At 45.6% G+C, this 24405-nt stretch overlaps 1 protein-coding gene across 2 annotated transcripts in view; it reads left to right on the top strand.

Moving 5' to 3' along the window:
* The window catches only part of ERGIC1 (endoplasmic reticulum-golgi intermediate compartment 1), a 101402-nt gene extending 83493 nt beyond the window's left edge, over positions 1-17909 (top strand). For both annotated transcript variants that reach the window (XM_084636224.1, XM_084636223.1), the window contains 4 exons: positions 2935-2995; positions 3490-3590; positions 6460-6582; positions 15670-17909. In XM_084636224.1, the coding sequence (XP_084492350.1) occupies positions 2935-2995; positions 3490-3590; positions 6460-6582; positions 15670-15777 (393 nt within the window). In that variant the 3' untranslated portion in view covers positions 15778-17909. The remainder of the gene's footprint in view (positions 1-2934; positions 2996-3489; positions 3591-6459; positions 6583-15669) is intronic.
* Positions 17910-24405: the final 6496 nt, after the last annotated feature.

Here is a 24405-nt window from a genome sequence, read left to right as displayed (position 1 = left end):
TTGGGATGTGCGTCGTGGGGGTGGAATCTTCCAGGCACCCCTCTACTTGTGGCACAAAAATGAGACATTGCTCTCAGTAAACTACTGGTCTGGGATCCTCGCTCTCCTTGTTTACACAGAAGAATGAAATAATTTAAAGGGCAGGTTTTTTTGTGTTGTAACTATGCGTTCTTGAACTCTAGCCTCCCAGGACATTATACCTACAGCTTGTGGGTTTTTGACACTGGAAGAACTTGGAATGTTTTCCAGACACTGGACATTTGCCCCCAAAGTCTGTTGTTTGTGCCTTGACTGTATGCTGTTGTGTATGGCCTCCTAGGCCTTGTCTGTACTAGGCAAACTTACAAAAAGTATCCCACCAGTTTTAGCGCTGTTTCAGCTGAACTGTCATCAAAACAGGTGACCACCAGAGTTCAGACAAGGATCCAGCAACCCATTTTTACCAATATTTTAGCTAAACTTTCTGAAAAGCAAGTCTAATTGAAATAGTGGTTTAAGACTGGTCTGGCTGCTGGAACCTTGTCTAAACTATGTTTCCGATTGGTTTTAATAGTGGCTCAAGCTGAATTGGAGGAAAACGTTTTGTAAATTTCCCTAGTGTAGACCAGGCCAAAGTACCAAGTGGAGCAGAAGCAAGTGACGTGCTACCCACTAAGATGAAGGAAATTGGGGGAACTTTTATATGTATCATGTGTCTTAGAACTATTATTGAGTGACACATCTTCCCCTGGCCTTACCCTGGTAGTTTAAACTTAACTCTGATGTCTTGTGTGTGAACCTTAGGAAGGGTTGGATGGTTCATGGAGTTATATAATGCACAGACAGTCCTCTGAAATAGATGTTTACCTGAGCTCATCCCTTCTGAACTAGTTTTGAATTACCACAGCTGCCTGTAAATATGCTGAGCTAAGCCAGCAGTCCATACACACATCCATGCATCTATGCCTGCTAAACACCAGCTGCCTTGCTTTTCCACCTCTTCAAGGTATTATGACATTGAAAACCACCAGGCATTCTGCTGGCATGTTGCAGTGGTTGGTCGCTTGTAGTGCAGCCAGCATCTCGTGTAAATCAAGCATGTATGCTTCCTCACTGACATATGCTCCCTCCTTTAGATTATGTAGAGGTCACAGTTATTAGGCAGACTCCTATCCTGAGCTGCCCCCAAAGTATCCCCTAATACGAGGACACTTCTGCTTGACCATTAATTCCTTTGTGTAGTCACTTCAGAGTGTGGCTCCTTTTGGAGAGGGAAAGTATTCAGAGTTGTCTTCAAAAAGTACCTGATTCTGCCAGGATTAACTGTTCAGCTATTAATGTGCTCTACCCTCTGATCTGAGGCTTGAGGCTTCATGTTTCCTGCCAGGACTTCTACTGGATGTTGATGCTGAAGGAGTGGTTGGAAGAGCTGCTGTGTCATAACAGGTGCCATCTTTCAGATGAGACCTTAAAGTGATGGCCTTTCTGCCTGTCTCAAAGGGCTTTCCTAGTAGAAGTTTGACTCCTATCGCATGTATCAAGAAGAGCTGAGGTTAACCCTGTTACCAAGTCAAACATTCCCCCTCTCTAGATGTCCAAGGATGTGTGAGCTATAGCACAGAATGCTGTCTGCCTGCCTAGTTACTACACTGCTACTCTCCAACTCGACACTGTGCAAGCCTTTTGAGATACCAGCAGTCTCAAAGACATTATAGACAACCCATTTGTGCTTCCAGTTATGTTTGTCACCTGCGTGTTACCTGTTCCATCAGTTCAGTTTAATGAGAAACAAGGAATTTGTCTTGCTAGAATTTTCTTTCCTAGGATATTGATAAGGGACCTTGTTAGCTTGTTTCTTTCCCAAACCATCTTGCTGTGGAATACTGATCAGGGGAACATGCCGTAGGATCAGGTGGATGTGTCCTATGCAGTCAAGTGCTTACAGCTGTTGGCAGGATGGTGGGCAATGCAAATTGGTGCAGTGACTTGTTAATGCAGTGAAAGCTAGAAGGACACAACTCTTCCTCCAAACAAAACTGCTTATCTGTTGTCTGTCAGTAATTTCCCGGCTAGTGGATATCTCTTCTCCTTCTGTATATCTTAATGTGGCATGTGTTACCACTGCAACCCTCTGACTACAGTTTCAGGACCTCTGTATAGCTTTCACCATTCCAGAAGTTTCCCAAATCAGTCATTCTATTAGTGGATGTTGGTCCTTATTGTTTTCAACTAATTCCATTAGCCTGTACCTTAGAGGAGTGGGGAGTAATGGGGGAATCCAATTGATCTGTGGTGAGGGGTTGGGAGTGCCTAACGCTTGCATGCCTGGAACCAGCTGCTAAGGAATGGATGACCTAGCTGGCATGTCGCCTTACACTATTCTTGAAAGAGGGTGTGTGTGTTCTAGGAATGCGTCTGAGTGAAAGCTATAGAAAGCTCCAGGTTCTGCCCTGAATTTGAATCTTTAAAGTGTGACTCCCAGCAGGCTATAGTCTCTACGTTTTATTTGCATGTGATAGAATGATGAGAGCTTGCTAGTGCAAGCTTTTATTCTCCAGCTGGGAGATTGATCCTAATTATGGGTTGTTGACACTACCCACCAACGCAGACTGGTGTGCGATGATGTCATCGTTTGCCATGGCGACTCACCTCAAAGCTTCAGACTGACTTGTGTTTCCCCACCAGTCGCTTCCAATTTGGGAGTGCTCCCTTGGCTGAAGCAATTTAGAGTGGACATTAATGTTAGATCTTTGGAGATTGATCTTACAACCTCACCAATTGGAGCCAATCCTTGTGGTAATGGTCACTGAAAATAATTTGTGCCTTTTTCTCATTGGGTTGAGGCTTTGCATTCGGGAAGACTGAGTCAAACTGGAGCCTTCAAAGGTGGGGAAGCAAAAGCCAAAAGCACTAAGTATATAATATAACCACTGTATGTGTTTTCTCGCTCTCCAGGTCCAGAACATTCATGGAGCATTCAATGCCCTAGGGGGAGCAGACAAACTCAGCTCAAACCGTATGTATTGTCAGTGCTTTCAGGGCTTAGCCAGCCCACCGATGGTGGGCAAAGGCAAAATAAAAACCAGGATATTAATGCAACACTGATTAGGAGGCCAGAAAAGCAATCAAAACAATCCCTGCATCAGTGAATGGGATTTCCATTCCCACCCCTGACCCTAGGGAAGGCCTAATACACAGCGTCCTTTGCTACCTCCCCTCTTGCACCCTGGATTTTGTAGTAGGTGGCATTCTCTGCAGCTTGATTATGATCATCTGCTACAAGAGGGACTAGCTGGGTATGACATGGATTGTCGCAAGTCTGAGCAGGGGGCTTATGGTATTTGCATCTGTATACTGCTCTTCTAACCCCCACCCACTTGCTACTGCTACCACCATTACCACCAAAATCACCCCTATCCTTTACTAATAGCTGTCATGAGCTCCCACCCTCCTCTGGGAGGCATGAGCTTTTTCACTGGCTAATCTATCCTTTCCCTTTCTGCCTCATAGCCCTTGCATCTCATGATTATATATTGAAGATAGTCCCCACCGTGTATGAAGATATAAGCGGCAAACAGCGGTACTCATACCAGTATACTGTAGCAAACAAGGTAAGGCTGGAGGTGACTGTTACATAGGCTGGCCATTGGGGAAGAAAAACCCAATGAGTTCATAGGAAGCTCTTTACTTACAAAGCTCAATCCATGCTATTGGTATTGCGCTCTGTTTATAAAGCATTTGTGTTTGGTAGGCATACAGTAACCTCTGCTGGAAGAGTGGGGAACTGAATTGCTTTAGAACAAGGACTCTTGCAGTCACCTCTTCTATACTTAGCACCTGCTACATTATAGTAGCATGAGAATTTTTCTCAGCGTCTGGTGCTAATTATTCTTTCTCTGGAGAGTTGTTGCCTTGCAGTTCACACTCTCCTATGTGAGCTTAACTCAAGTCCATATATATTGTACCTAAAACCTTCATTGCCTGAAGTAATTCTAGATCAGGGATTGGCAACCTTTTGGCATGAGACCCTCCAGGGTAAGCCCCCTGGTGGGTCGGGCCAGTTTGTTTACCTGCCGCGTCCACAGGTTCGGCCGATTGCAGCTCCCATTGGCCTGGAAGGGCAAACAGTGGCCAGTGGGAGTTTCAGAGAGATTTATTGCCTGGTACTCTCCTTCTTTTTACAGTGTGGGAACCTGGCAGGCCATTCCTATGACTGAATTGATTGGGGGCTAATTATTTTCCCTTTAAAGAGCCTTTAGACTCTGAAAAATTAACTATTATTTTAACACATAGCGCAAACATAATGCATTGTTTATGGGAGTACTGCCCTTTGCTAGTCACTCGAAGGTGGGCAGGGTTCTTGCTCTTCATGTCTGTGGATGTTTTTGCAGGACATCTCTTGATTGCATTGGCCCAGTGGAGCATCGAGTGGCTCTTACTTCCCTTCAGACCATTTGCATGCAAATTTATTGTGTCCATGCTACTTGAGGGTTCTGAGGCTGCCATTCTGCTAAAATATCCACTCATTTATTTTGCTCTCATGAGCTGTGCCAAGACTAGTGATAGTCTCCTGTGCTTTCTGCTTGTGCTGTACAGAGTGTCCTGACAGTTTGGATGGCTTTCTCTCCCTGGATAGAATGTATTCTTTCTGTTTAATGTTACAACCACTCTTCAGATAAGACTCTCTTGCAATACAAGTTCTGAAATTAATTAGGAAAACATACATCCTGAGCTGCTGATCTCGATACTTCTGTGAGCAGGATTGCAGTTGGGGCCCTCAGCCAAGACTGTATCATCAGGACTGTGTTGCTGAGGGCAGAGGTAAGGAAGGAAAAAATGAGGTCAGTTCTGTCAAAACTGTTCTCTTCATAACCAGAGTTCAGGCAAATGGAGCTGCGTCTGCATTTTCTGTACATTTTAAAAAGGTCTCTGATTACTGCCTCTGCTCTAGACTCCCATGCTGATAAGAGGGAAGCAGGAATTGGAAGGAAGTCTTTGGAATAGTCTGGTATAGATGCCCTAGCCATGAGGTGGTTCTCTACCATGATGGAGATGTGTGCAGAGTGTCTGTTTCCTCTCCTACGTTATCTCCTAGATCTTCTGTTTCCTCTCCACCCAAAGCCACCACTACAGTTCTGGCATCAACCAGTTAGCTCTGCAAGGAGCCCTTAAAATATGCTGGTCTGGGTCCCCTCCTGTTCTGTCCACTGAAGCTCAGTCCACCTCCTCTGGAAGAGACTTCAAAAGGAAGGAAAAATCCCTGTGGGGTTGATGGAGCATGATGGTGCTGCTTCAGTTGGTTCCCTCTCCCTTTCCTGAGAAGAGATCATCCTGTTCGTGTTATACCTGTGGACATGTCTTTGTTAGTCCTTCATCCACCTCTCTAGGGTGGTTGTTGTCCCTATCTCCTGAAGAGTTGGGTCTAACAGTCAAAAGTGGCACACGTGTCACAGGAAGGGGTGTCTGCTGGGATAAGGGCCAGAATGTGAGGGCATGCTCAGGTATTTCTCAAAGATTTGCTATATCTCAAAGAGAACTCTCCTCCTCGACTTGTTCGTCTGCTCATATCAGTGGCTGGTATTTATCTTTGTGTTGAGGTCACAGTTAAAATATTATACAGCAAATCATCTAAATGTTTTCTTGGTGAGACCTGATAGAACTAAGATGTATTTTCAAAGCAGGTTTTAGAAATCCCTTTTGCAGTGCTGGTTTCTCCATAATGGTGGATGATCTGTCTTTTGCTGGAGAGCTGCCCTTTGGCTGATACTTCACATGTACCTGCTATATAGGAAGTGGATTAAAGGGCCCTGTCCACAGTGAAGCTAAGAGTGTCTCTGCTCAACAGATTTAAAAAGGTGTTTGCAAACTCTCTGCTACATTAGGTCCCCTCCTTGCCTAGAGCAAGTTTCTTAACATGGTTTAAACACGGCTCTGTCCCATTTGCACTGGGCAGGCAAAAATCTGTTTGTATCTCAATGTGCTTGGGGCCTCAGATACAGGGAAAGCTTTGTTGTTCTGAATGCATGGGGCAGGCCGACAAGCTGGTGTAAATTAAATTCCCTTTGTATTGCTTAACTTACCAGTGGGTTAGCTGCAGTTTAATTGTAATAGTGCTAGAACTCTATCTAAAACCACTTGGAAAATCCATGTATCCACTTGGGACTGATCCAAAACTGTCTTTTTTTTTTTTTTCTTTCATTGACTTCAGTGGGCTTTGGATTAGGGTCATACTGAGTGGCATTTTTTGTTCTCTGCCACATCACCATGCTGTCAGTATTGTTGAGTATAGTCATTCAGAAATGAACAAGTTACTCTTCTTAGTGTAATCGTTATGGGTAATTATTATCTCCTGATAGAATGTTGCAATTTTCCTGGGTAGGAATGAGGAGCAGCCCAGTGGAGTCAGTTCTGAGATCAACTTCTTTGAAATAAAATTGCTCACACTTTCTGCCTTCCTCTCTCCCCACTCTCTTTTTCCAGGAGTATGTTGCCTACAGTCACACTGGCCGCATTATCCCCGCTATCTGGTTTCGCTATGATCTGAGCCCCATCACAGTGAAATATACAGAGAGGCGGCAACCTTTGTACAGGTTTATCACATCGGTGAGTTACTTTAAGCCTGTGACTCTTCCTTCTTGCCCTCTCCTGCTCTTCCCCTGCCCTCCTTGCCAATCTGGGAACTGAGTTCCTGCTTCAGAGCACTATGACAGGAGCTGAGAGTAAAGCTGAGCTCTTCCTTAGCCAGCTTACACGTATCGAAACTGGAAGGAAAAGTGGAGCATCCGGTAAGAGAGGATCAAGCTTTGATGGTTTGATTTAACCGCTTTGGCACAAAAGAATGACAAATATCCTGCACCAGCGGTACCCATGCTCTTTTTGCCCATTGCATTAGGAGGGAAGGGAGGCACGTTGGCAATATGCCAGGAACATGGGGACAAAACCTAACTGACACACAATAAGAGCAGATTACAGCAGACCCCCTCTCTAATAATGGGACCTAGCTTGTACAGACTAAAGGACCCATCGTGCTGTGTACCTGGGCTACTCAGAAAAATGTGTAGCATTACATGCTGGGACATGTAAGCTTCATGTGTTTATGATAAACTGACTGAAATAACCTGACTTTGGTGGTGCCCAAGACCTGTAGTTTGGAACTGGGGTTTGAATATTTGAATTGTAAACATAAATGGTGCTTTATTAGATGTGCTGTGCTCTGTCCCTAGGAGGCTTCGGTTTTTGGAGTTCTCAATAAACGTTAAATTCCTTTCAATCAGCTTTAGAGATGGATCAAAACACCCCCAAACTCTGAGGCAGAAGAGTTGAGATCCAGAACTTCATGGTTTGGGCCCTTTTTTAATTAGCATGTCTGCCTGGTCTCAAAGTGTGGTCAATAGGTTAAAACATTAGGGCTTACTAACCTGGTTGCTAATGCTTCTTGCTGTCCTTCTCCCTCCCAAATTGTGGTCCCATGGTCTTTTCTTTTTGGGGGAGGTAGGTAGCATGGTTTGGAACCTGGGACCGGTCCATACTTAAGTATTCCGCACTGCTGTTCACTATCATGTCTATTTGCTTGTTGCTAAGAGGTCATCTTACGATTGGGAACAACTGTAGCATCTGTGTTAAATAAAACACTGTGCTTCAAAATTGTCTAAGTAGCTGGTGGGGAGAATGTTCCAGACTTTTCACTTTCCTCCCCTGACTACCACCAAATTTGCCTTCCAAGTTTAAGTAGCTCCATTTGGGCTGTTCCGTGTTAATATTTGTTATATTGAGACCTGAGGGTAACAGTACATCCATGGCAGCTTTAGTCCTGTTACTTGAGGGTGGCTGATGTCACTTGTGTGTCAGACCTTTTGTATTTACCTACCATGCAGATCTTTGCTATATCAATGGGACCCTCTGGCCAGGATGCAGTTCCAGGTCATGTCTCCCTTATGTTTATCTAGGCTGAGAAGTCTAAGGTTTGGTTTGATCCCCTGTGTGTGTGTATGCTGGCTTCTTCGGTTTGTCGATGCAGGTGTGGGGAAGCTTTGTGAAAGGATCAGGGAGAGCAAGGTTGCTGGGGATTAAGATGCCTTGGTCCTCAGCCTTCTTGTCCTATCTCAGTGACACACGATGATCTGTCATCATTCCTATCATTTTAGCTCTTCCGTGTAGTATTACCAGCCTGGCCTTCTGCATCACGATTGCCCCGAAGACTGGCTCATCGTCACTGGCATGCTGAGGCCACAGCATTCTGATCCAACAGAAGATTATCTGCTTGTGGTAGCTGGAGTTATTGTTGAGTGGGGCAGGCTTCAGAAACCCCTCAGCTCTTGCCTATGCAGCAGATGCTTAGTTAAAAACCACAGAAGGGGGCTATGGAGGGAGCACCTGCCATTCCTTATTGAGCAGCCTGTTTACTAGACTGTGGTCATACAGTCGTCACAAAAACACTGCAGTTCTGAAATATGTTCTTGGAGGTGTAGCTGGGCTCTCCAACAGAAGACTGTTGGACTCTGAGAGGCTTTGGTAGGGTTGTAAATGTAAACCTGTTTGTTACCACAAAGGCAGCTGAATTTTTAGTTTCTGAGTCTGTAGGAACCCTAAGCATGGGTGTCTGTTGGAAGAATGATGTAGATGTTGACTAGTGGGTGCTAAGATCTACCAGCTGTGTGTAGGGAGGTGCTGGGAGGTCAGTTAAGAAAGAAGTGTTGGCACTACGCAATATAGTTCCAGTGGACTCTTGTGCTGCTGTTGTCCTTACCATATTTGTTCTGTGGATAAACAGAGGATGTCTGACATCGTGCACTAGCATGGAATTTCTTTTTAAAATCCCAAAGCAGCTGAGACTGATACATCAGAACACACAGCGCTGTACCATACGTTACGGCCTTCATTACTGCCATCCGAACTGCAATGCTGTTCTAGTCTAACACTTGTTAGCTTGTGGCCGCACCTTTTGTTTCCAGTGACATTAAGAACTTCATTCTGTGACATGCAAGAGGTCTAATCTATACATGGCAAAAAGCATTGTGCTAGAAAATGCTTTAAGTATCCCATTTTAACAAATAGTGTTAAGCACAATTTAGCACTAAGTGAAGACCAGGGCTACCATGATTACCGTCATATCAACCGGTTGTGAACCCTACAGTTAGTCACAAACAGCTGACACAACGTTAAACTTGACGTTCCTTGTCTAAATGAATGCATCTGATGAAGTGAGCTGTAGCTTACGGAAGCTTATGCTCAAATAAATTTGTTAGTCTCTAAGGTGCCACAAGTCCTCCTTTTCTTCTTGTCTAAAGAGTCTTTAACATGATGGTAGTTAACGTGTTGGTTAACAGAGTGACATTTTGCAGTGTAGACAAGTCATTGGTGGATAAAGGTGTAGGTATATGCAACATTTCACATTTTATCAGTTGTGAGCTCCCCTAGGTGGTTGGCCAGAGAGCAGCCTTTTAGTCCACAGGGTTAGCTCTGGGGGAGGAGTAAGCAGATAGTTACAAAGGTGCAATGTAGGAATCCCCAATCCCAAGGGAAGATTAGGAAAAGATGCCTAATATTAGAGGGCTCTTCATTCTAGCAGGCAAAGGCATAAGAAGATCCAGGGGCTGGAAGTCAAAGCTAGAAAAGTTCAAACTGGAAATAAGGTGCAAATTTTTAGCAGTGACCACAATTAAGCATCACAACAGCTTATTGAGGAGCGTGGTGGACTCCCCATCACATGAGCTCTCTTAGAATAACACCGAGTTTTGCTTTAAATACATGCGCACCAGCTCCACAACAAGTTATTGAGCTCAGGGCAGGGATTACTGGATGCAAGTATATTGCCTGTTTTATGGAGGAAGTCAGACTACGTGATTATAGTGGCCCCTTCTGCTCTTAAAATCTGATCATGAAGAAACCCTGAAGATCCTCAGTATGGTATTTCACTTAGGGAAGACAGAGCCATGTTGCCATTGCCCTTCTTTCATCTTCCCTTCATTATACCCATGCAGCCTTCCATTACTAGCAACTGCACTGTAGTCCCCTAATCATATCTGTTAAAATTCTCCAATGTGCTGCCCATGTTATCATCACATGATCGCTCACTATTGTCTCCCTGCACCCGTACTCCCCTTCTTTTATTTGTCTTCCCCCATGGTGGGATAGGCGTAAATATCTTAAGACAGCTACTGGTCATTCTATCTATAAAGCTCCTTTGCACCCATGGCACAACACAAATAACTAATAGTGTAGTGCCTGCTTCCCGTGAAGCCCACCATAGAACGGGACTCTGAGCACATATTAGAACCTCACTGGTGGACTGTGACAAATAGATTACATAGCATCGCTTCTGTATTGACCCAGAGAGAGACCTTGTGTATCGCCTCTTTTGTTGGTCACAGCAAACTCAAAATCTGTGTGTGCTGGGAGGCAGAGTCCAGCCAAATGCCAGGTGTGTGTGAGTCATAAGCACTCAGCAGTACAGAGCTGTGCAGATGAATATGCATTTTTCTGTGAGTTCCCCCCACCCTCTTGTGGCGGCACTAAAGTCAGATTTTCCTACCATCTGATGCAAACTCTAAAAGCATTTTTTGTGGTGTAAAATCTCCTGTCAGCTGATCCCCTGTGGACTGAAATAGCCCACCTCCTCAGCTGTCACTTTCCCTGAAGCGTCACCATGCGTCACATTCAGAGGGGTGGCAAGGGAGAGGGGCAGAGTGTGGAGAGTGTACTCGCTCCCCAAAACTATGAATTAAGTCTCTGACAGGTGCTCTGGTTTCTGAGGCTTTCATCTGCCAGAATGCCAGCTGTGCTGCAAGAAACACATCACCCGGCCCCTCCGTCATTGAGGCATCTTGCTGTTTCACTGAGCTCATAGGACGCAAATATCACTGGTTATAAATATGTTTATAAATGAGTGATTTCTTCCCCACTGCTCTCTCTCATCTTTAGTCTATCATTAGAGCTGTTTATTACTGTAACAAACTCCCTACCTAACTCGGCCACTGCTGCTCATCTGTGTGGCATACCAGTGGGAGTTGTTCTGTGGCGAATCAGATATGGTGCAATAGGCCTAAATCGGGGTTGGCTCCCTCCCAGCGAAGTTGCACAGCTAACTTCCCTATAGCTGCTGACCCTTCGCCCTGAAGCTTTAAATAATTTATTCTGTTTTCCCATCCATCTCTAAGATCTGGCATGTGTCCAAATCCTCCCTCTTCCTGAGCAAAGGAAGCACTGCAGTTTGTTCACCTTTCACCAGCTCCAAGAGTCACTATCGTTCAGTGAGCCACCCCAGGCTGCAGTCTGAATGACATACAAAAAGACTACATTAAAAGAATATTAAGATTGCAAAGGCAAGCACGCATAAGTTAAAACCGTAGCAACTTTAATTTGGGCCCCTCATTCGTATGCATTATTATAGAGACTCTCATTACATGAACACATACTATTTTTACTGCCTCATTCGTTGCCCAGGATGGATGGTGCTCACTGATGGGATATCTATTCAATATTTCTTTTTATCCCCATCATTCAGGTCTGGCCCATGCCTTATTTACTGCATACAATTTAAACCTCGCACTGAATACAGAATTATTAATTTCCTCATGGGCTTTTCTATGGTGCTCATCATTGTAGTATTGAATGCTTCACAAATATTTATTAATTTTATCCTCACAGCAGCCCTCTGTAGCCAGGTTGTTATCAACCCCGTTTTACAGATGGGGAACTGAAGCAATATAAAGGAGATATATTGATTATAAAAGAGACTAGTAGGCCAGAAGTTTGGCCTTCAGATTTTGGATGCCCTCACTCAGACACGCAGAGCCTGACTTTTCGGAGTACTTAACATTTTAGATGTTCACAGAACAGCTCCTATTAATTTTAGCCACAGCTGTGAGCACCCAGCACTTCCACAAATCAGGCCCCAAGTGATTCAAGGTGGGCACTCAGAAAATGAGAAACACACAGCTAGTGGCCCCCTGTGAAAAGTTTGGTTGTGACTTGCCCAGCATCACATAGGAACTCTGGTAGAGGCAGGGATAAGAATCCATTTCTCCAAGGTGGCATTTGACTTCCTTAACCATAAAATCCACTGCTTATTTTTTCTTGTAGTCTCCTGCCTCATTCACCACACACTTTGCAACTTCTGTAACAAATGAAGCAGGCGGGGCCAACAGCCTCATTTACTAGACAGCCCTCATTCATTCCTGGAACACCATCCATCCTGTGCCTAAATGAGGCAGAGGTCTTGTGAAAAATAGTATGTGATCATGTAATTAAAGACTATATCAAAGTTCATATATATGCAGACAGAGTGGGCAGAGGGGGAATTAGGGTTGCATTAGCAACCTTAATGCTGTTGTTTCCTAATTTTTGAGCATGTGACTATTAAACATAAGTGTTCTTTTAACATAGGGTTTTTCATGTAATTTCCCAAATTTTTCGAAAAGCAATCTGGAAAAAACCCCACGTAGAACCATATTGATCCCTATACCATCATGGGCCATCAGCACAATTGGAACCATTAGTTCCACAGAACAGACATCTGCTCTTTAAGCTAATTAAGTGTTAAATGATTTTGGCCTGCTATTGCTGTGTGCACCAGCTACTAGAGTGTGATGAGACACACTGAATTGGTAGTTTTACAGGTATTTGCCAACAGAGGAATACTGGGACTCAGGATTCCCAGGTTCTGGAGAAGAATATGCTTTAGTAATTACGGATTCTTCTGATTCTGTCCCCTAGCACGTCCCCAGCCCTCCCCAAATTGTTTCCTTCTGTCACATGCCTCCTCTGCTCCTGCCCTCACTTTAATCCTCCACCCTCCCAAGTCAGGTTTCCTCCTCCACGCTGCCTGGGCACCTGCAGAGGGAGCACTGAGAGCACAGGAAAGGCAATCGCTGTGCACACAGTTCTGGTGCTGGGCACCACAATGGCCCGCAACAGCTGTGAGGAGCAGTTGCAAAGAAAGTCCTGGTCAGCCCCAGGCCAGAGAATGCTGTGAGCTCTGGTGGGGTGGAGTATGCTCAGCACGATTGCTACAGAGCTCTGTGGGCATGGAATGTTCAGAAAATTTTGCTATCAAGCTCTTTGCAAACTTCTAGTGAGCAAGTACAATTGGTGATTTTCCAAGGCTTAGAATTCAGACAAATTGGGTAAATTTTCATAGGGACACCAAAAAACACCTCTGACTTCCAAGGCAACTCCTCTGTGATATTTCTAGTCCTTGCTCCAAAGCATGAAGGTGCTAGAGCTTCTCCGTGAAATAGTTGTGAGTTTAACACTGGAAAAACATTTTTCCCTAAGCTTGTTTTTCTTTCCTTTTGTGTTGACATTTAATTAATTAAATAATTCAGCCAGAGTTAGACACCCAGAATGGAAAACTTCAGCCTGAACAGTTAGTTTGGCAAAGTCATAAACAATTGAAAATGGGCTCTTACAAGGGAAAGTGTTAGATGCCTTAACTATTGTGCTGCTGCCAGCTCTACCTCTTATTCGTCTCCGTCCTTTACGAGCTGAACAATACACGTTCGCCCTGCATTGCAAAATGCTCTACAATAAATAAGGGAAGGCAGACAGCTATGGATGATAGAAAGCTGCAGTGGAAAGATGTTGTGTGGTGACTAAATTAAAAGTCGGCTTGCCAGAATTTGATTTTTATTTTTTTGTCAATTCAGTGGCTGATGCAGATTTTTATTTTTAACCTTTTTCTGATTGATTGGTTTAAAATAAATGTTCAGTTTCATAGCCGTGCTCCAAGGGGCTCCCTGTGCAACCGTGGTGGGGCATTGATAGCGGGACTGCAGGGGCCCATGACAGCAGGGCTGCAAGGGGCGCCCTGCTTGACTGCAGGGCTAGTGACTCCCGATCCCTGCAAGCATAAGGTGGGGGAACGGTTGCAGTCCTGGCAGGGCAAAGCAGAGGACTGCAAAGAGGAGGACAAGTCTCTGGCCACAGGGGAAGCCATCTTGCTGTTGAATGGCTCCTCCCTGGGGATAGCCCCCCACGCTCCCAGCCGGTGAGTGAGTGAGATGACAGCTTGACAGCAGGGGGCTCTATGCATAGCCATAGGGCCGGTGACCCTGGATCTTTGCAGACACAAAGAGAGGCTGCATTTGCTGATTGTTACTGATGGATATATGGAGTGTCAGGTGAAATCGACTTTTACTGTCAGCTAACCATTTAAATCAAATCCTGCCAAGCCTAGTTAAAAGCCATTGTGCTAAAGCTAGTTGGGGAGGGATTTAAGTGCCATAAGGGAGAAGAGATTTTTCTGCTGAGATTTGAAAATAGCTGAGTCTATGAAACAGAGAGAGAGGCTGTTTGTCAATAAGAGTAGCGTCAGGAAAGGATATTGTACCATCAACTGCAAGACTACGGAGGGACAGAACCACCAAAGTGAGGTGAGTGTGTGGAGGGACAGAATCACGACCAGGCCAGTGAGTCAGCAGGAAGGGAGAGTAGTGAGATTCCAGAGGGCTACTCTACATAAAAGATGATCCAGAGGAAGACAAGGTGGATGAGGTAATAACTTAATTGGACCAACTTCTGTTGGTGAGAGAGACAAGCTTTTGAGCTACACAGAGCTCTTCTGGTTACCTGAAGAAGAGCTCTGTGTAAGTTCAAAAGCTGGTCTCCCTCACCAGCAGAAATTGGTCCAATAAATGACATTACCTCACCCACCTTGTCTCTTTAATATCTTGGGACCAACGTGGCTACAGCAACACTGCATACATCCAGGGGAAGGAGCAATTTATACCACAGAATCCTAAAAGTTAGAGATGGATTTATGATGTGACAAGTCCTTCCCATTCCTTGGGGGCCAATGCAACATTGTTCCCTGTGGCACATTTTTTAGCGTTCTGTTCAGACGTATTTAACATGTGCCAAATGATAGAGTTTCTGCTGCTGTCTTGGGAGGCTGCTCAGATATTTGTCTCTGGAATAGTGGCAGAGTATGGGAAAGGACAAAGGTGAGACAAGGGTGCTTTTATTAGACATTTGAGATGTGCTGTACTTTTTATTGGAACATATGATAGAAACTGGTGGGTCAGATTCCTTTGCCTTAAATTCTTCCTTGTGCTAGTATATTAATACTCTCTGAGGTGGGCTGGGGAGCAGTGAGGACATGCTTTGGAGGTCCCCTACATAGTAGGTGCACATTTCAAAAGCAATAACTGATGTGTCCTGTGTCAGTACTGTGATGAATCCTTGGAGTATTTCTTGGGGTAGCTACTAGATTAAAATGTACCAGATTGAAGCTATTTTAAATGGTCTTATGCATGAACCTGGAGTATGAAGGGGCTGGGTACTTACTCAAGTAGATAACAGAAGTAGGGGGTTCAGACAAAGTGAGATCAAGGTTCACTCTAGGGGAAAATCCAATTATATTTGTAATACTGGGGATAAAGAGGGGACTCTTGTAAATACACACCAGACAAGTGACATTGTGTTTAACTTGGTGATTTCATCCTTGAGTAGGGCTGGCAGAGAGAATGGGCTAATAGTATTGTGAATAAGTTCCTTTCCCCTTCAGTAGGACTGGTAGTTCCCATGCCTTGACATGTAACCATCTCCCCAGCATTGATCCCCCTCAAAATAACCCATTGATTCTATCAAATACAATAACTGTAAGCACTTACCTTTTCCCTGGGTTTCAAGCTGTGTAAATGTCTGTCTCATCAACAAAATCCCTAAACTCTCTCTTTTTGTAAATTTCAGATTTGCGCCATTATTGGAGGAACGTTTACTGTAGCTGGGATCCTTGACTCATGCATTTTCACAGCCTCTGAAGCCTGGAAGAAGATCCAATTAGGGAAAATGCAGTAGCAATGAAACCGTTATCCAAAGCTCCAGGGGCAGGAGTAAAGAATGAGAACCCCCACACACACCTGTTTCTGTTTCTTCTATTTGATTGAATTGATACATTATTCTTTAGTCAAGTTATTCAATGAAGCTCTTTTCAACAACTCAAAAATCTGTCTACATTTCAAAGTTCTGAGTCATCAGCCCCCTCCCCACAAAACCTCCCAAAAGGTTTCTAATGTAGAAATTGCATTTATGAATTAACTCTCCAGGATCCTACAGAGTAACACTTTAGTGTCAGGAAGGTTCCGTATATAGGGGTTTCAAAGATGTAAGTGAATTCTCTTGCAGCTCTTTCATGCTATTGGAATTGCATGACTAGACAATCATGTATTTTATAAGGCAAAATTATGTATTAGGAAATTCTTATGTATAAGAAATTCTACCCACAGTGCCAAAAAGAGTGATGTGTCCATTGATGAAGAATGGAAAGTGTTTAGTCCTCACAGCAATTCCAAGGAGAGAAAGGCAAAAATGACTTCAAGATGTTTTGTTTCTTATTGAAAAGCTCCTCTTTAGGTCTGACCCTCTCTAGATGAAATGAGCAAATATGATTAAATTCCCCAACCACCTTTTCCTGGGTAAACTACCTGTAACTGGGGAAGGGGACAGAGCCTCTGTTGTATTCTTTGGATGTAAAAATATTTTCATTTCTTCCTAATAACTGAATATCCGGTCTTGTGTTTTAGATGGCCAAATTGAGTTATGCTATTTTATGTGGCCTTTTGTTTTGAAGGGGAATAGTTGTCATTGCAATACTAGCTTTGTATCCTTTTCTCCTGCCTTTTTTAAACACAGACCACCTCATTTGGAGTCTGCAATTTGATTTATTTGGAAAGGGTCACCCATGCTACTTGTTCATAGAAATGCTGGGATGCGTTGGGTGGATGCACACAGCTTGGTGGCTTGTGCTGTCTGTCTGTGGTTCACACCTGTAAAACACAATACGTCTGTCCTTTGGGATTTTGAGGTGCCTGCATTCCCAGCACACTTTTTTTTTTTTTTTAAACTGAACCAGGCATCTTTTACCAGCCCTAGACTGGCAGTTACTGAAGTCCTCTGTCTAGTCACAGATATTGCACAGGCAGTAACAGGGCAAGCTTTCCTCACAGACTGGCTCCTGCCAGTATTTCTAAACTCTTAGGATGAAAGGGTAGCTGAGTTTCCAGGCCCTTCATTTAATTCTTGACCTGTCTGAGACCTCCAGCAATGGGGAGTATGAGAGGAAATTTTCTGCCAGATACAGTTCGTATGTGATGTGAACATCAGTCAGTCCACTAGGCACTGGACTGACCCACCAGTGCGTTCTCCATAGGCCCCTAAACATCCCTTCAGTCTTTGCACTATTTGTAAATTGCGTGACCTGAGGGGGGAGACATTTTGAGTGGTCCCGGATTACTGCAAATCATAAAACAATAAACCCCAAGTCTGTCAACTTTACAGGTTCTGGAACGGGTTAAGGCTTTCTTTGGAGTAGTATCTATTGTCCTTAGCCCTCTCCTGGAGGTGAGAATGTCCAAATAGAACATTGTAATTATATGCATCTTGAATATTCCATGTTGATGCAAGAGCCAGAAACACTTCAATCTGCCCAATATGTATCTGTTGAAATTGTCTCATTGCTTTAGAAGTAGGGAAGATAGCCAATAATTTTTAATCATATTGAAAAAAATCTTTTGGTACCTGCCCTGTAGTAACTACTGTAAAATTACAGCGGTGGAATTTCCCATTTTTTTTAATGGACTGATTACTATTATTTTAGGTGTGAATTGGATCTTGTAACTTCCTGTATCTGTTAATGTATGGATGGATTTTATACATTTTTTCCATTTATAGAAATCAAGTTGAAAACAGTACATTTGTCTTCATTTCAGTGTGTGTGTTCGTGTGTTTTTGCCCACTTGGTGGTGGTTGCTTTGCAGAGGGAACATGGGATTTTTTCAGTATAATCAGTTCTTTTGCCTGCTGAGGAATTTCCTCTAATTCATGGTTCCCAACCAAAGCTTAAAGCAAACATGTCCTCGTTTTTTCTCTTGCGTTTGGTGAATTTTTGCTCAGAGCTTGTTAGATTAAAGGATTAAAAGGATATGATTTTAGCATCTTGCATAGTGCATCTTTGTCCCACACTTTAAAAACAGAGGTCCTTGGCCTATAGGACAGCCAATTGAACTGTGTTAGTTTTCAAGTAGGTTTCAGCTTACCTGCTTTCTTTCCAAAACAATCCATTGAAATAATCCAGTCAAAGAGCTGTTTCATAACTCTGCTAGTGAGTTCAGTTTTTTCTAGAGATAGAGCCCCAACAGCCTTTCAAATTCCAGATGAATTTGGAAAAAAGGATCATCCAGATCTTGACATCACAGCTCAGGACCTGTCTCTAGGCAATGGATCCACACCCTCTCAAGCTTTGCCAAACCAATGGTGCTGTATGTTCTGGGTATCTCTGTCCCCTTGTTGTAGCTGACCCATACTTTAGGTCCCTACAGCTCCACTGTAGGTGACTTCACAGCAGTATCCCCCATGAAGGGCTGGGACTTGAGAGTGGAGTCTGTTGCTACAGAGTACTGAGGAGCCGAAGATGGCGTGGGAGGCTGAATCTCATGCATCCGATGAAGTGAGCTGAAGTGGGCTCACAAAAGCTTATGCTCAGATAAATTTGTTAGTCTCTAAGGTGCCACAAGTACTCCTTTTCTTTTTGCGAATACAGACTAACACGGCTGCTACTCTGAAACCTGAATCTCTAGTGTTCGCATAATGTTCTGCAAAAGTGTGGGCAGAAGCCCAAAACTCTGCAGATTGCTGAGACAGGGACATCTTTAAGGAATGTGACTGAGGTAGAAATTGACATGGAGTGTGTACAGAATCCGGATAAAGGCACCAGGTTGTGTCCTTGATAACAGAGGTTAATGCAACCCAAGACCCATTTGGGTTGTCTTTAAGCTGATATCATGGAGCCTTTGGATTTTTCTGTGAGCAAAAGCAAAGACTGCTACTGTAAAAGCAAAGTGGCTGCTACAAGTCACCTTCTCTTTTGAGAGAGATGAACAAGCAAACTCCTTTATTAAACGTTTTCTGACATCCCATAGATGCTCCTTTTCTGTTCCCCTCACTTTGCTTTTACATGTACCTCCATCAAAATACTGATTTGAGGGTTTCTTGGAGGGACATCCCCAGAAATAAATACTTAGCACTTTTGAAGATGTTAATCTCCGCAGTAACTAACTAATCCTCATAAGCCCCCTGAAACCTGCATTAACCCTATCACACAGTTGAAGAAATGGGGGCCCAGACAGTTTTGCTTGAGGGCCTGGAGCAAGCAGGGTTTCAATTTCCAGATCTGTGAAAAGTCCCCGGCAATATGGTGTTTCCTCAAATGTATGTGGAGTGCTGAGGACTGGTTGAGGAAAATGGGACACAGGGCTCTCTTGTGGTGCTAGTGTTTGGAAGGGGTGGAAACAAATACTCAGAAGAGGTTTGTGCCTGTCTGTTTGCAGATGTTTTGCAAACCAGGGTTTAATAGAGTACCAGCTGGACTAAGTAAGATCACCGAGTAGTCATTTTATAGGCAGTTCAGGTAGCGACATCTATACTTAACAGGTTTCAGAGTAGCAGCCGTGTTAGTCTGTATTTGCAAACAGAAAAGGAGTACTTGTGGCACCTTAGAGACTAACCAATTTATTTGAGCATAAGCTTTCGTGAGCTACAGCTCGCTTCATCGGATGCACACTGTGGAAAGTGTAGAAGATCTTTTTATACACAGCGTGCTTTGTGTGTATAAAAAGATCTTCTACACTTTCCACAGTGTGCATCCGATGAAGTGAGCTGTAGCTCACGAAAGCTTATGCTCAAATAAATTGGTTAGTCTCTAAGGTGCCACAAGTACTCCTTTTCTTTTATCTATACTTAAGGTTCCCCAATGCTGTTCATTATAACTAAGACCCGCTTTTCAGTTGCTTATAACTTTGCCATAAAAAGATGGTTCAGGTTAAAATTTTCCTTGCTGGATACCTGCCTCAGACTGATTTATTTTTTTTAAAGTTTTGGAAACAAAGGCTCACTGAATGCGGCAGGAGCCTGTGGAAAAAATAGCATGCGATCATATAATTAAAGGTTCTCACAATGCATATGCATAAAGGTGCCAAATCAGGGTTGCACAGGCAATTTTAATTCTAGCATTTCCTAACTTTTGAGTGCTTCACTTAACAGTCTTTACATTAAAAGAACATTGTCTTTTCGGATATAATCACATAAAACTTCATTTCCATTTGCCTCTCATTCCACTAGCCTTGCAAGACCAGGTTTGATGGGGTTTTTCATTTGTAAATGTTTTTGTTTATTTTAATGAGCTGTGTACAGTGAAATCATGGTAAGCATTCTGACGTGGGTGGAAATTTGAAACAGTAGACTGCCTCCTTGAATTTTAATTGACGCTGACTCACTACCAGGGCATAAAAAATAGGTAGGGCTCAAACTTGGAGGCGCTCAGTCTCCTCAACTCCAGCTGACTTTAGTGGAAGTAGTGTGTTTGCTCAGCACAATGCAGGTTGTGCTCAGAACCTTCCATGACTGGCCCTTTTCAATATGTATCTTGCAGTATAAAAGTACTTTCTCTTTCTTTAAATCCTTTGCAATACACGGTTATAATGATTGATTGAACCATTGTGTTAATTAAGCCAGACAGTTTGTCAGGCTGAAGGGAAGAAGGGTTTATAAAATTGAATGATGTAGATGATCATATGTCTTGTTTGAGTCACCATATTCCCTTTAATTTTCATATTGTTTATTTATATCTGTACATGTGTGACAGTTCAAAATACTGAGAGAGGATCAGGCCCTGCCAGCTTGCAGTTGAATTCAAGCCTGGGTTTGAACCCAGGTTTCCAGAAGTGACAATCCTGTGTATGAACTCACTATACTGCTAAAAAGAAAATTGAGTATTACAGAAGCTGCTTTTATAAATCTGAGTACTACAACCTTTCAGTTTACAAGTGGTCCCGTCAAGGTAGGGCAAAACACAGTCATGCTTCTGTAGTGCTTTTCATTTGAGGATACGAAATTCATTTGAGGACACTTTTAGGGTATGTCTACACAGCAGTCTGGAGCAAGCCAGGTTGACACAGTTGGGATAGCAGGGCTCATGCTCGTACTCTAAAAATAGCAGTATAGACAGGGCTTTGAAGTTAAAGCTCCAGCTGTGGTGCTGATATCCCTCCCTCCCTTAGGTTCCAGAGCCCAAGCTCCAGCACAAGTGGCCATTTCAGAGTATTGTGTGTACTGTATACCTACTTTTAGAGCACTTGTGCAAGTCCTGCTAGCCAAAGTCTATTGAGCCAGGCTGGAGGGATTGTTCCAAATGGCACTTTGCATAGTTTAATGACCTAGCATTACCTCCCATCATAGTGAAATTATTTGCATCAGAATACATTCAACTATGGCTGTAGCCAACCTCATTTTGGCTTTTCTGAACAGAGCTGCAGTTTAAGGGTGCCTATACAGCATGCAGGTAAGTTATTTTTATGGTGGTAATTATCAGTACCAGGTTTACAATGGTGTCTGGCCCAGGCTCCAAAAGGGTCACAGTGCACTCAGGGAAGGAGATGGAGAAGAGGCCGGGGAGGAGGCCTTGGTGCAAAGGGTGGAATTGGGGCAGGGCGGAGCAAAGATGGGAGGGGGGGGCTTTGGGCAGGGGATGGAATCGGGGCTGGGTGGAGCAAAGGCGGGGCCCCCGCACTCCCCCTACCCATACACCTTGTCATGACCTGCTCAGGGCAGGGGGGCTGAGAACCCCCCCAAGACCCCAGCCCCCTGCCCTGACTCTTGCCCCCCACCACATCCCCACCCTGAGCACCAAACAGGAGCTGCCCCAGGTAAGCGCTCCACACCCCAACCTCCTGCCCCAGCCCTGAGCCCCCTCCTGCATCCTAACACCTGGCCAGCCCTCCCCCAGACCTCCCCCCCCCAGCCTGCTCCTACACCCTAACTCCCTCCAAGACCCTGCCCTCCCCTCACAAACCCCCAGCCCCCTGGCTCCTGCACCCCCGCACATCCCCACCTGCACCCCTTGCACCAAATGGGAGCTGCCCCAGGTAAGCACTCCACACCCCAACCTCCTGCCCCAACCCTGAGTCCCCTCCCTCATTCTAGCTCCTGGCCAGACCCTGCACCCCAACCCCCAGCCTGCTCCTTCACTCTAACTCCCTCCCAGACCCTGTACTTCCAGCCCTGAGGCCCCTCCCACACCCTAAGTCCTGGCCAGGCCCCGCACCCCAATGTTTTTTTACAGTTTTTTATAAAGCACTCTTATCCCAAGCGCTTTACAATAGTTAGCTAACGGTACAAACAATATTTGGAAAGATTATTAAGTGGTCGGCTGAGACCCTCAGCGATTTTCAAGTGGTCTGTGGAAAAATAAGTTAGACTACAAAAACAATCAAGGTACCTCACTTTATTTTCATTTACTTGCTATTACTTATAGGAGGAGGATGAAGAAAAAAAGAATGAAAAACAGGGGCAGGGGGGGAGATAAGAGAATGTTCTTTTTCTTGGCTGGGTCCCAAGGAGAGGCCCCAAAAATGAAGCTGAGCACAGGACCCCACTAACTCTAAATCCGCCACTGGCGTTGACCCCTCCTCCACAGCTCCCCACGCCGCAGCGAGGGGCTGACACCCCCCCACACCCACTTCCCGAGCTCTGCATGCTGCTGCCAGGACAGGGGCTGACTCCTCCCTCACCTCCGCTCCCTGCACCACTGCCAGGAGCTGGGGCTGGCACTAACCTTCCACCCCCCACCCCCCCAGGCTCCATTCTACCTGGGGCTGGGGCTGACACCCCAAACCCTGCTGCTTGACACCTCACATTGCCTCCTCCCCGCCCTGCTAGGGGGGCGCACAGGATGGCTGGTACAGAGCTTAAGAAGGGAACTGTCCCAGCCAAATGGGGACATATGGTCATCCTATCTCCAGGCAAGTGGGTCCTGAGGGAGTCCTGCCAGGACTGGGGCAGACCCTGACCTGGCTGATCGTGCCACTCCCAGGAGGCTGGAGTGATTCCCTGCCCTGGCACTGGACCGGCCCTGGCTGCGCTGCCAGCAGAGCCTGGCAGACACCATCACCTTCCAGCAGGGCTGGTGAGTGTGGCCACGGGGCAGGGTGTGAGGGAGTTAGTGGGTCTCTGGAGGTGGGGGGGGGGCTGCTGGCCAGTGGGGTGTCTCTTGGAGGGGGGGGAGGTCTGAGTGTTGGGATGCTGGGCAGTGGGGGGTCTGAGTGGGTGCTGTGTGGTTGTGGGCTGTGGGGAAGTGCATTGGGCAGTAGTGGTGCGGCTGTAAGGGGGGTTGTGTGCAAGCCGCTGTGCATTTCTGTTGGGGGCTGCTGGGGATAGGGAATCGGGGGCTGTGTGGCATGGTATGGGCCCACTGCTGGCAGCACAGGGGTGGATGGGCCAGTGTGCATCTGGCAACTGTTGGTTTGCATACGGTGCCCTTGCACTGGGTTGGGTGGAGCGGGGCGGGCCCCACCATCCTATGCCCAATTGCCCCTGGCTGGCCCCTTGCTCTGGGGACTGAACTCCCGACCCCATGCTTCTTTGCCCCTATGGGGGCCCACAAATATGTTTGGGGCCAGGCCCACAAAAGGTTAATCCAGCCCTGGTAATTATGGAGAATATAAATTGTAATTTTCTTAATATTCCCTACCCCCCATTTATTTTTTAAACTCAGCAAAACCCCCACCCACTGGAAATCCTGGAGCAGCACCTCAAAGGCTGCTCTCATATTTGTGAGGCAAACTGATTTTTACTTTGTGATGGGGGTGAGGAGGAAGTGGAAGTCATAGTTAATTTTTCTCCATGCGCCTAGGTTTTTGGGCCTGAGCTGGTAAATTTCCATGACCGTGTTTGCAAGGCTGCCCTATGCTACAGCATCCTGATCCGTTCTCTGCTCCCTGCCAGTACTAAGCACTTATTGCACAGGTGGGCAAACTACAGCCCGTGGGCCACATCCTGTGGGACCCTCCTGCCCGGCCCCTGAGCTCCTGGCCTGGGAAGCTCGCCCCCGGCCAATCTCCTGCTGTTCCTCCTCCCCAGCAGCCTCAGCTCACTGCACCGTTGGCACAATGCTCTGGGTGGCGGGGCTGCGAGCTCCTGGGGCAGCGCAGCTGCAGAACCTGGCCTGACTCGGTGCTCGGCGCTGCATGGCGGCACGGCTGTAGTGCCGCCAGCCACCGGTGCTCCAGGCAGCACGGTAAGGGGGCAGGGAGCAGGCGGGTTGGATAGAGGGCAGGGGAATTTGGGGTGGTGGTGAGGGGGTGGGGGTATGGATAGGGGTTGGGGTGCTCAGATAGTGGGAAATGGGGGGGTTGAATGGGGGCAGGCATCCCAGGGGGCAGGCAGTAAGGAGGGGGGGGGGGTTGGATGGGAGGGTGTGAGGTCCAGGAGCACAGGGTGGCGGATGGGGCAGGAGTGTCCCAGGGCGGCCATCAGGGGACAGAGAACAGGGAGGGTTGGATGGGGTAGGAGTCGTGGGGAGGCTGTCACGGGGCGAGAAACCGGGGGTCAGATGAGGTTGGGGGCCAGGCTGAGCCACACCTAGCTGTTTGGAGA

This window comes from Lepidochelys olivacea (assembly GCF_965140295.1).
Source record: "Lepidochelys olivacea isolate rLepOli2 genome assembly, chromosome: 8".
In the NCBI taxonomy this organism is placed as follows: domain Eukaryota; kingdom Metazoa; phylum Chordata; order Testudines; family Cheloniidae; genus Lepidochelys; species Lepidochelys olivacea.
This window is presented reverse-complemented; position numbering and strand designations above follow the sequence as displayed.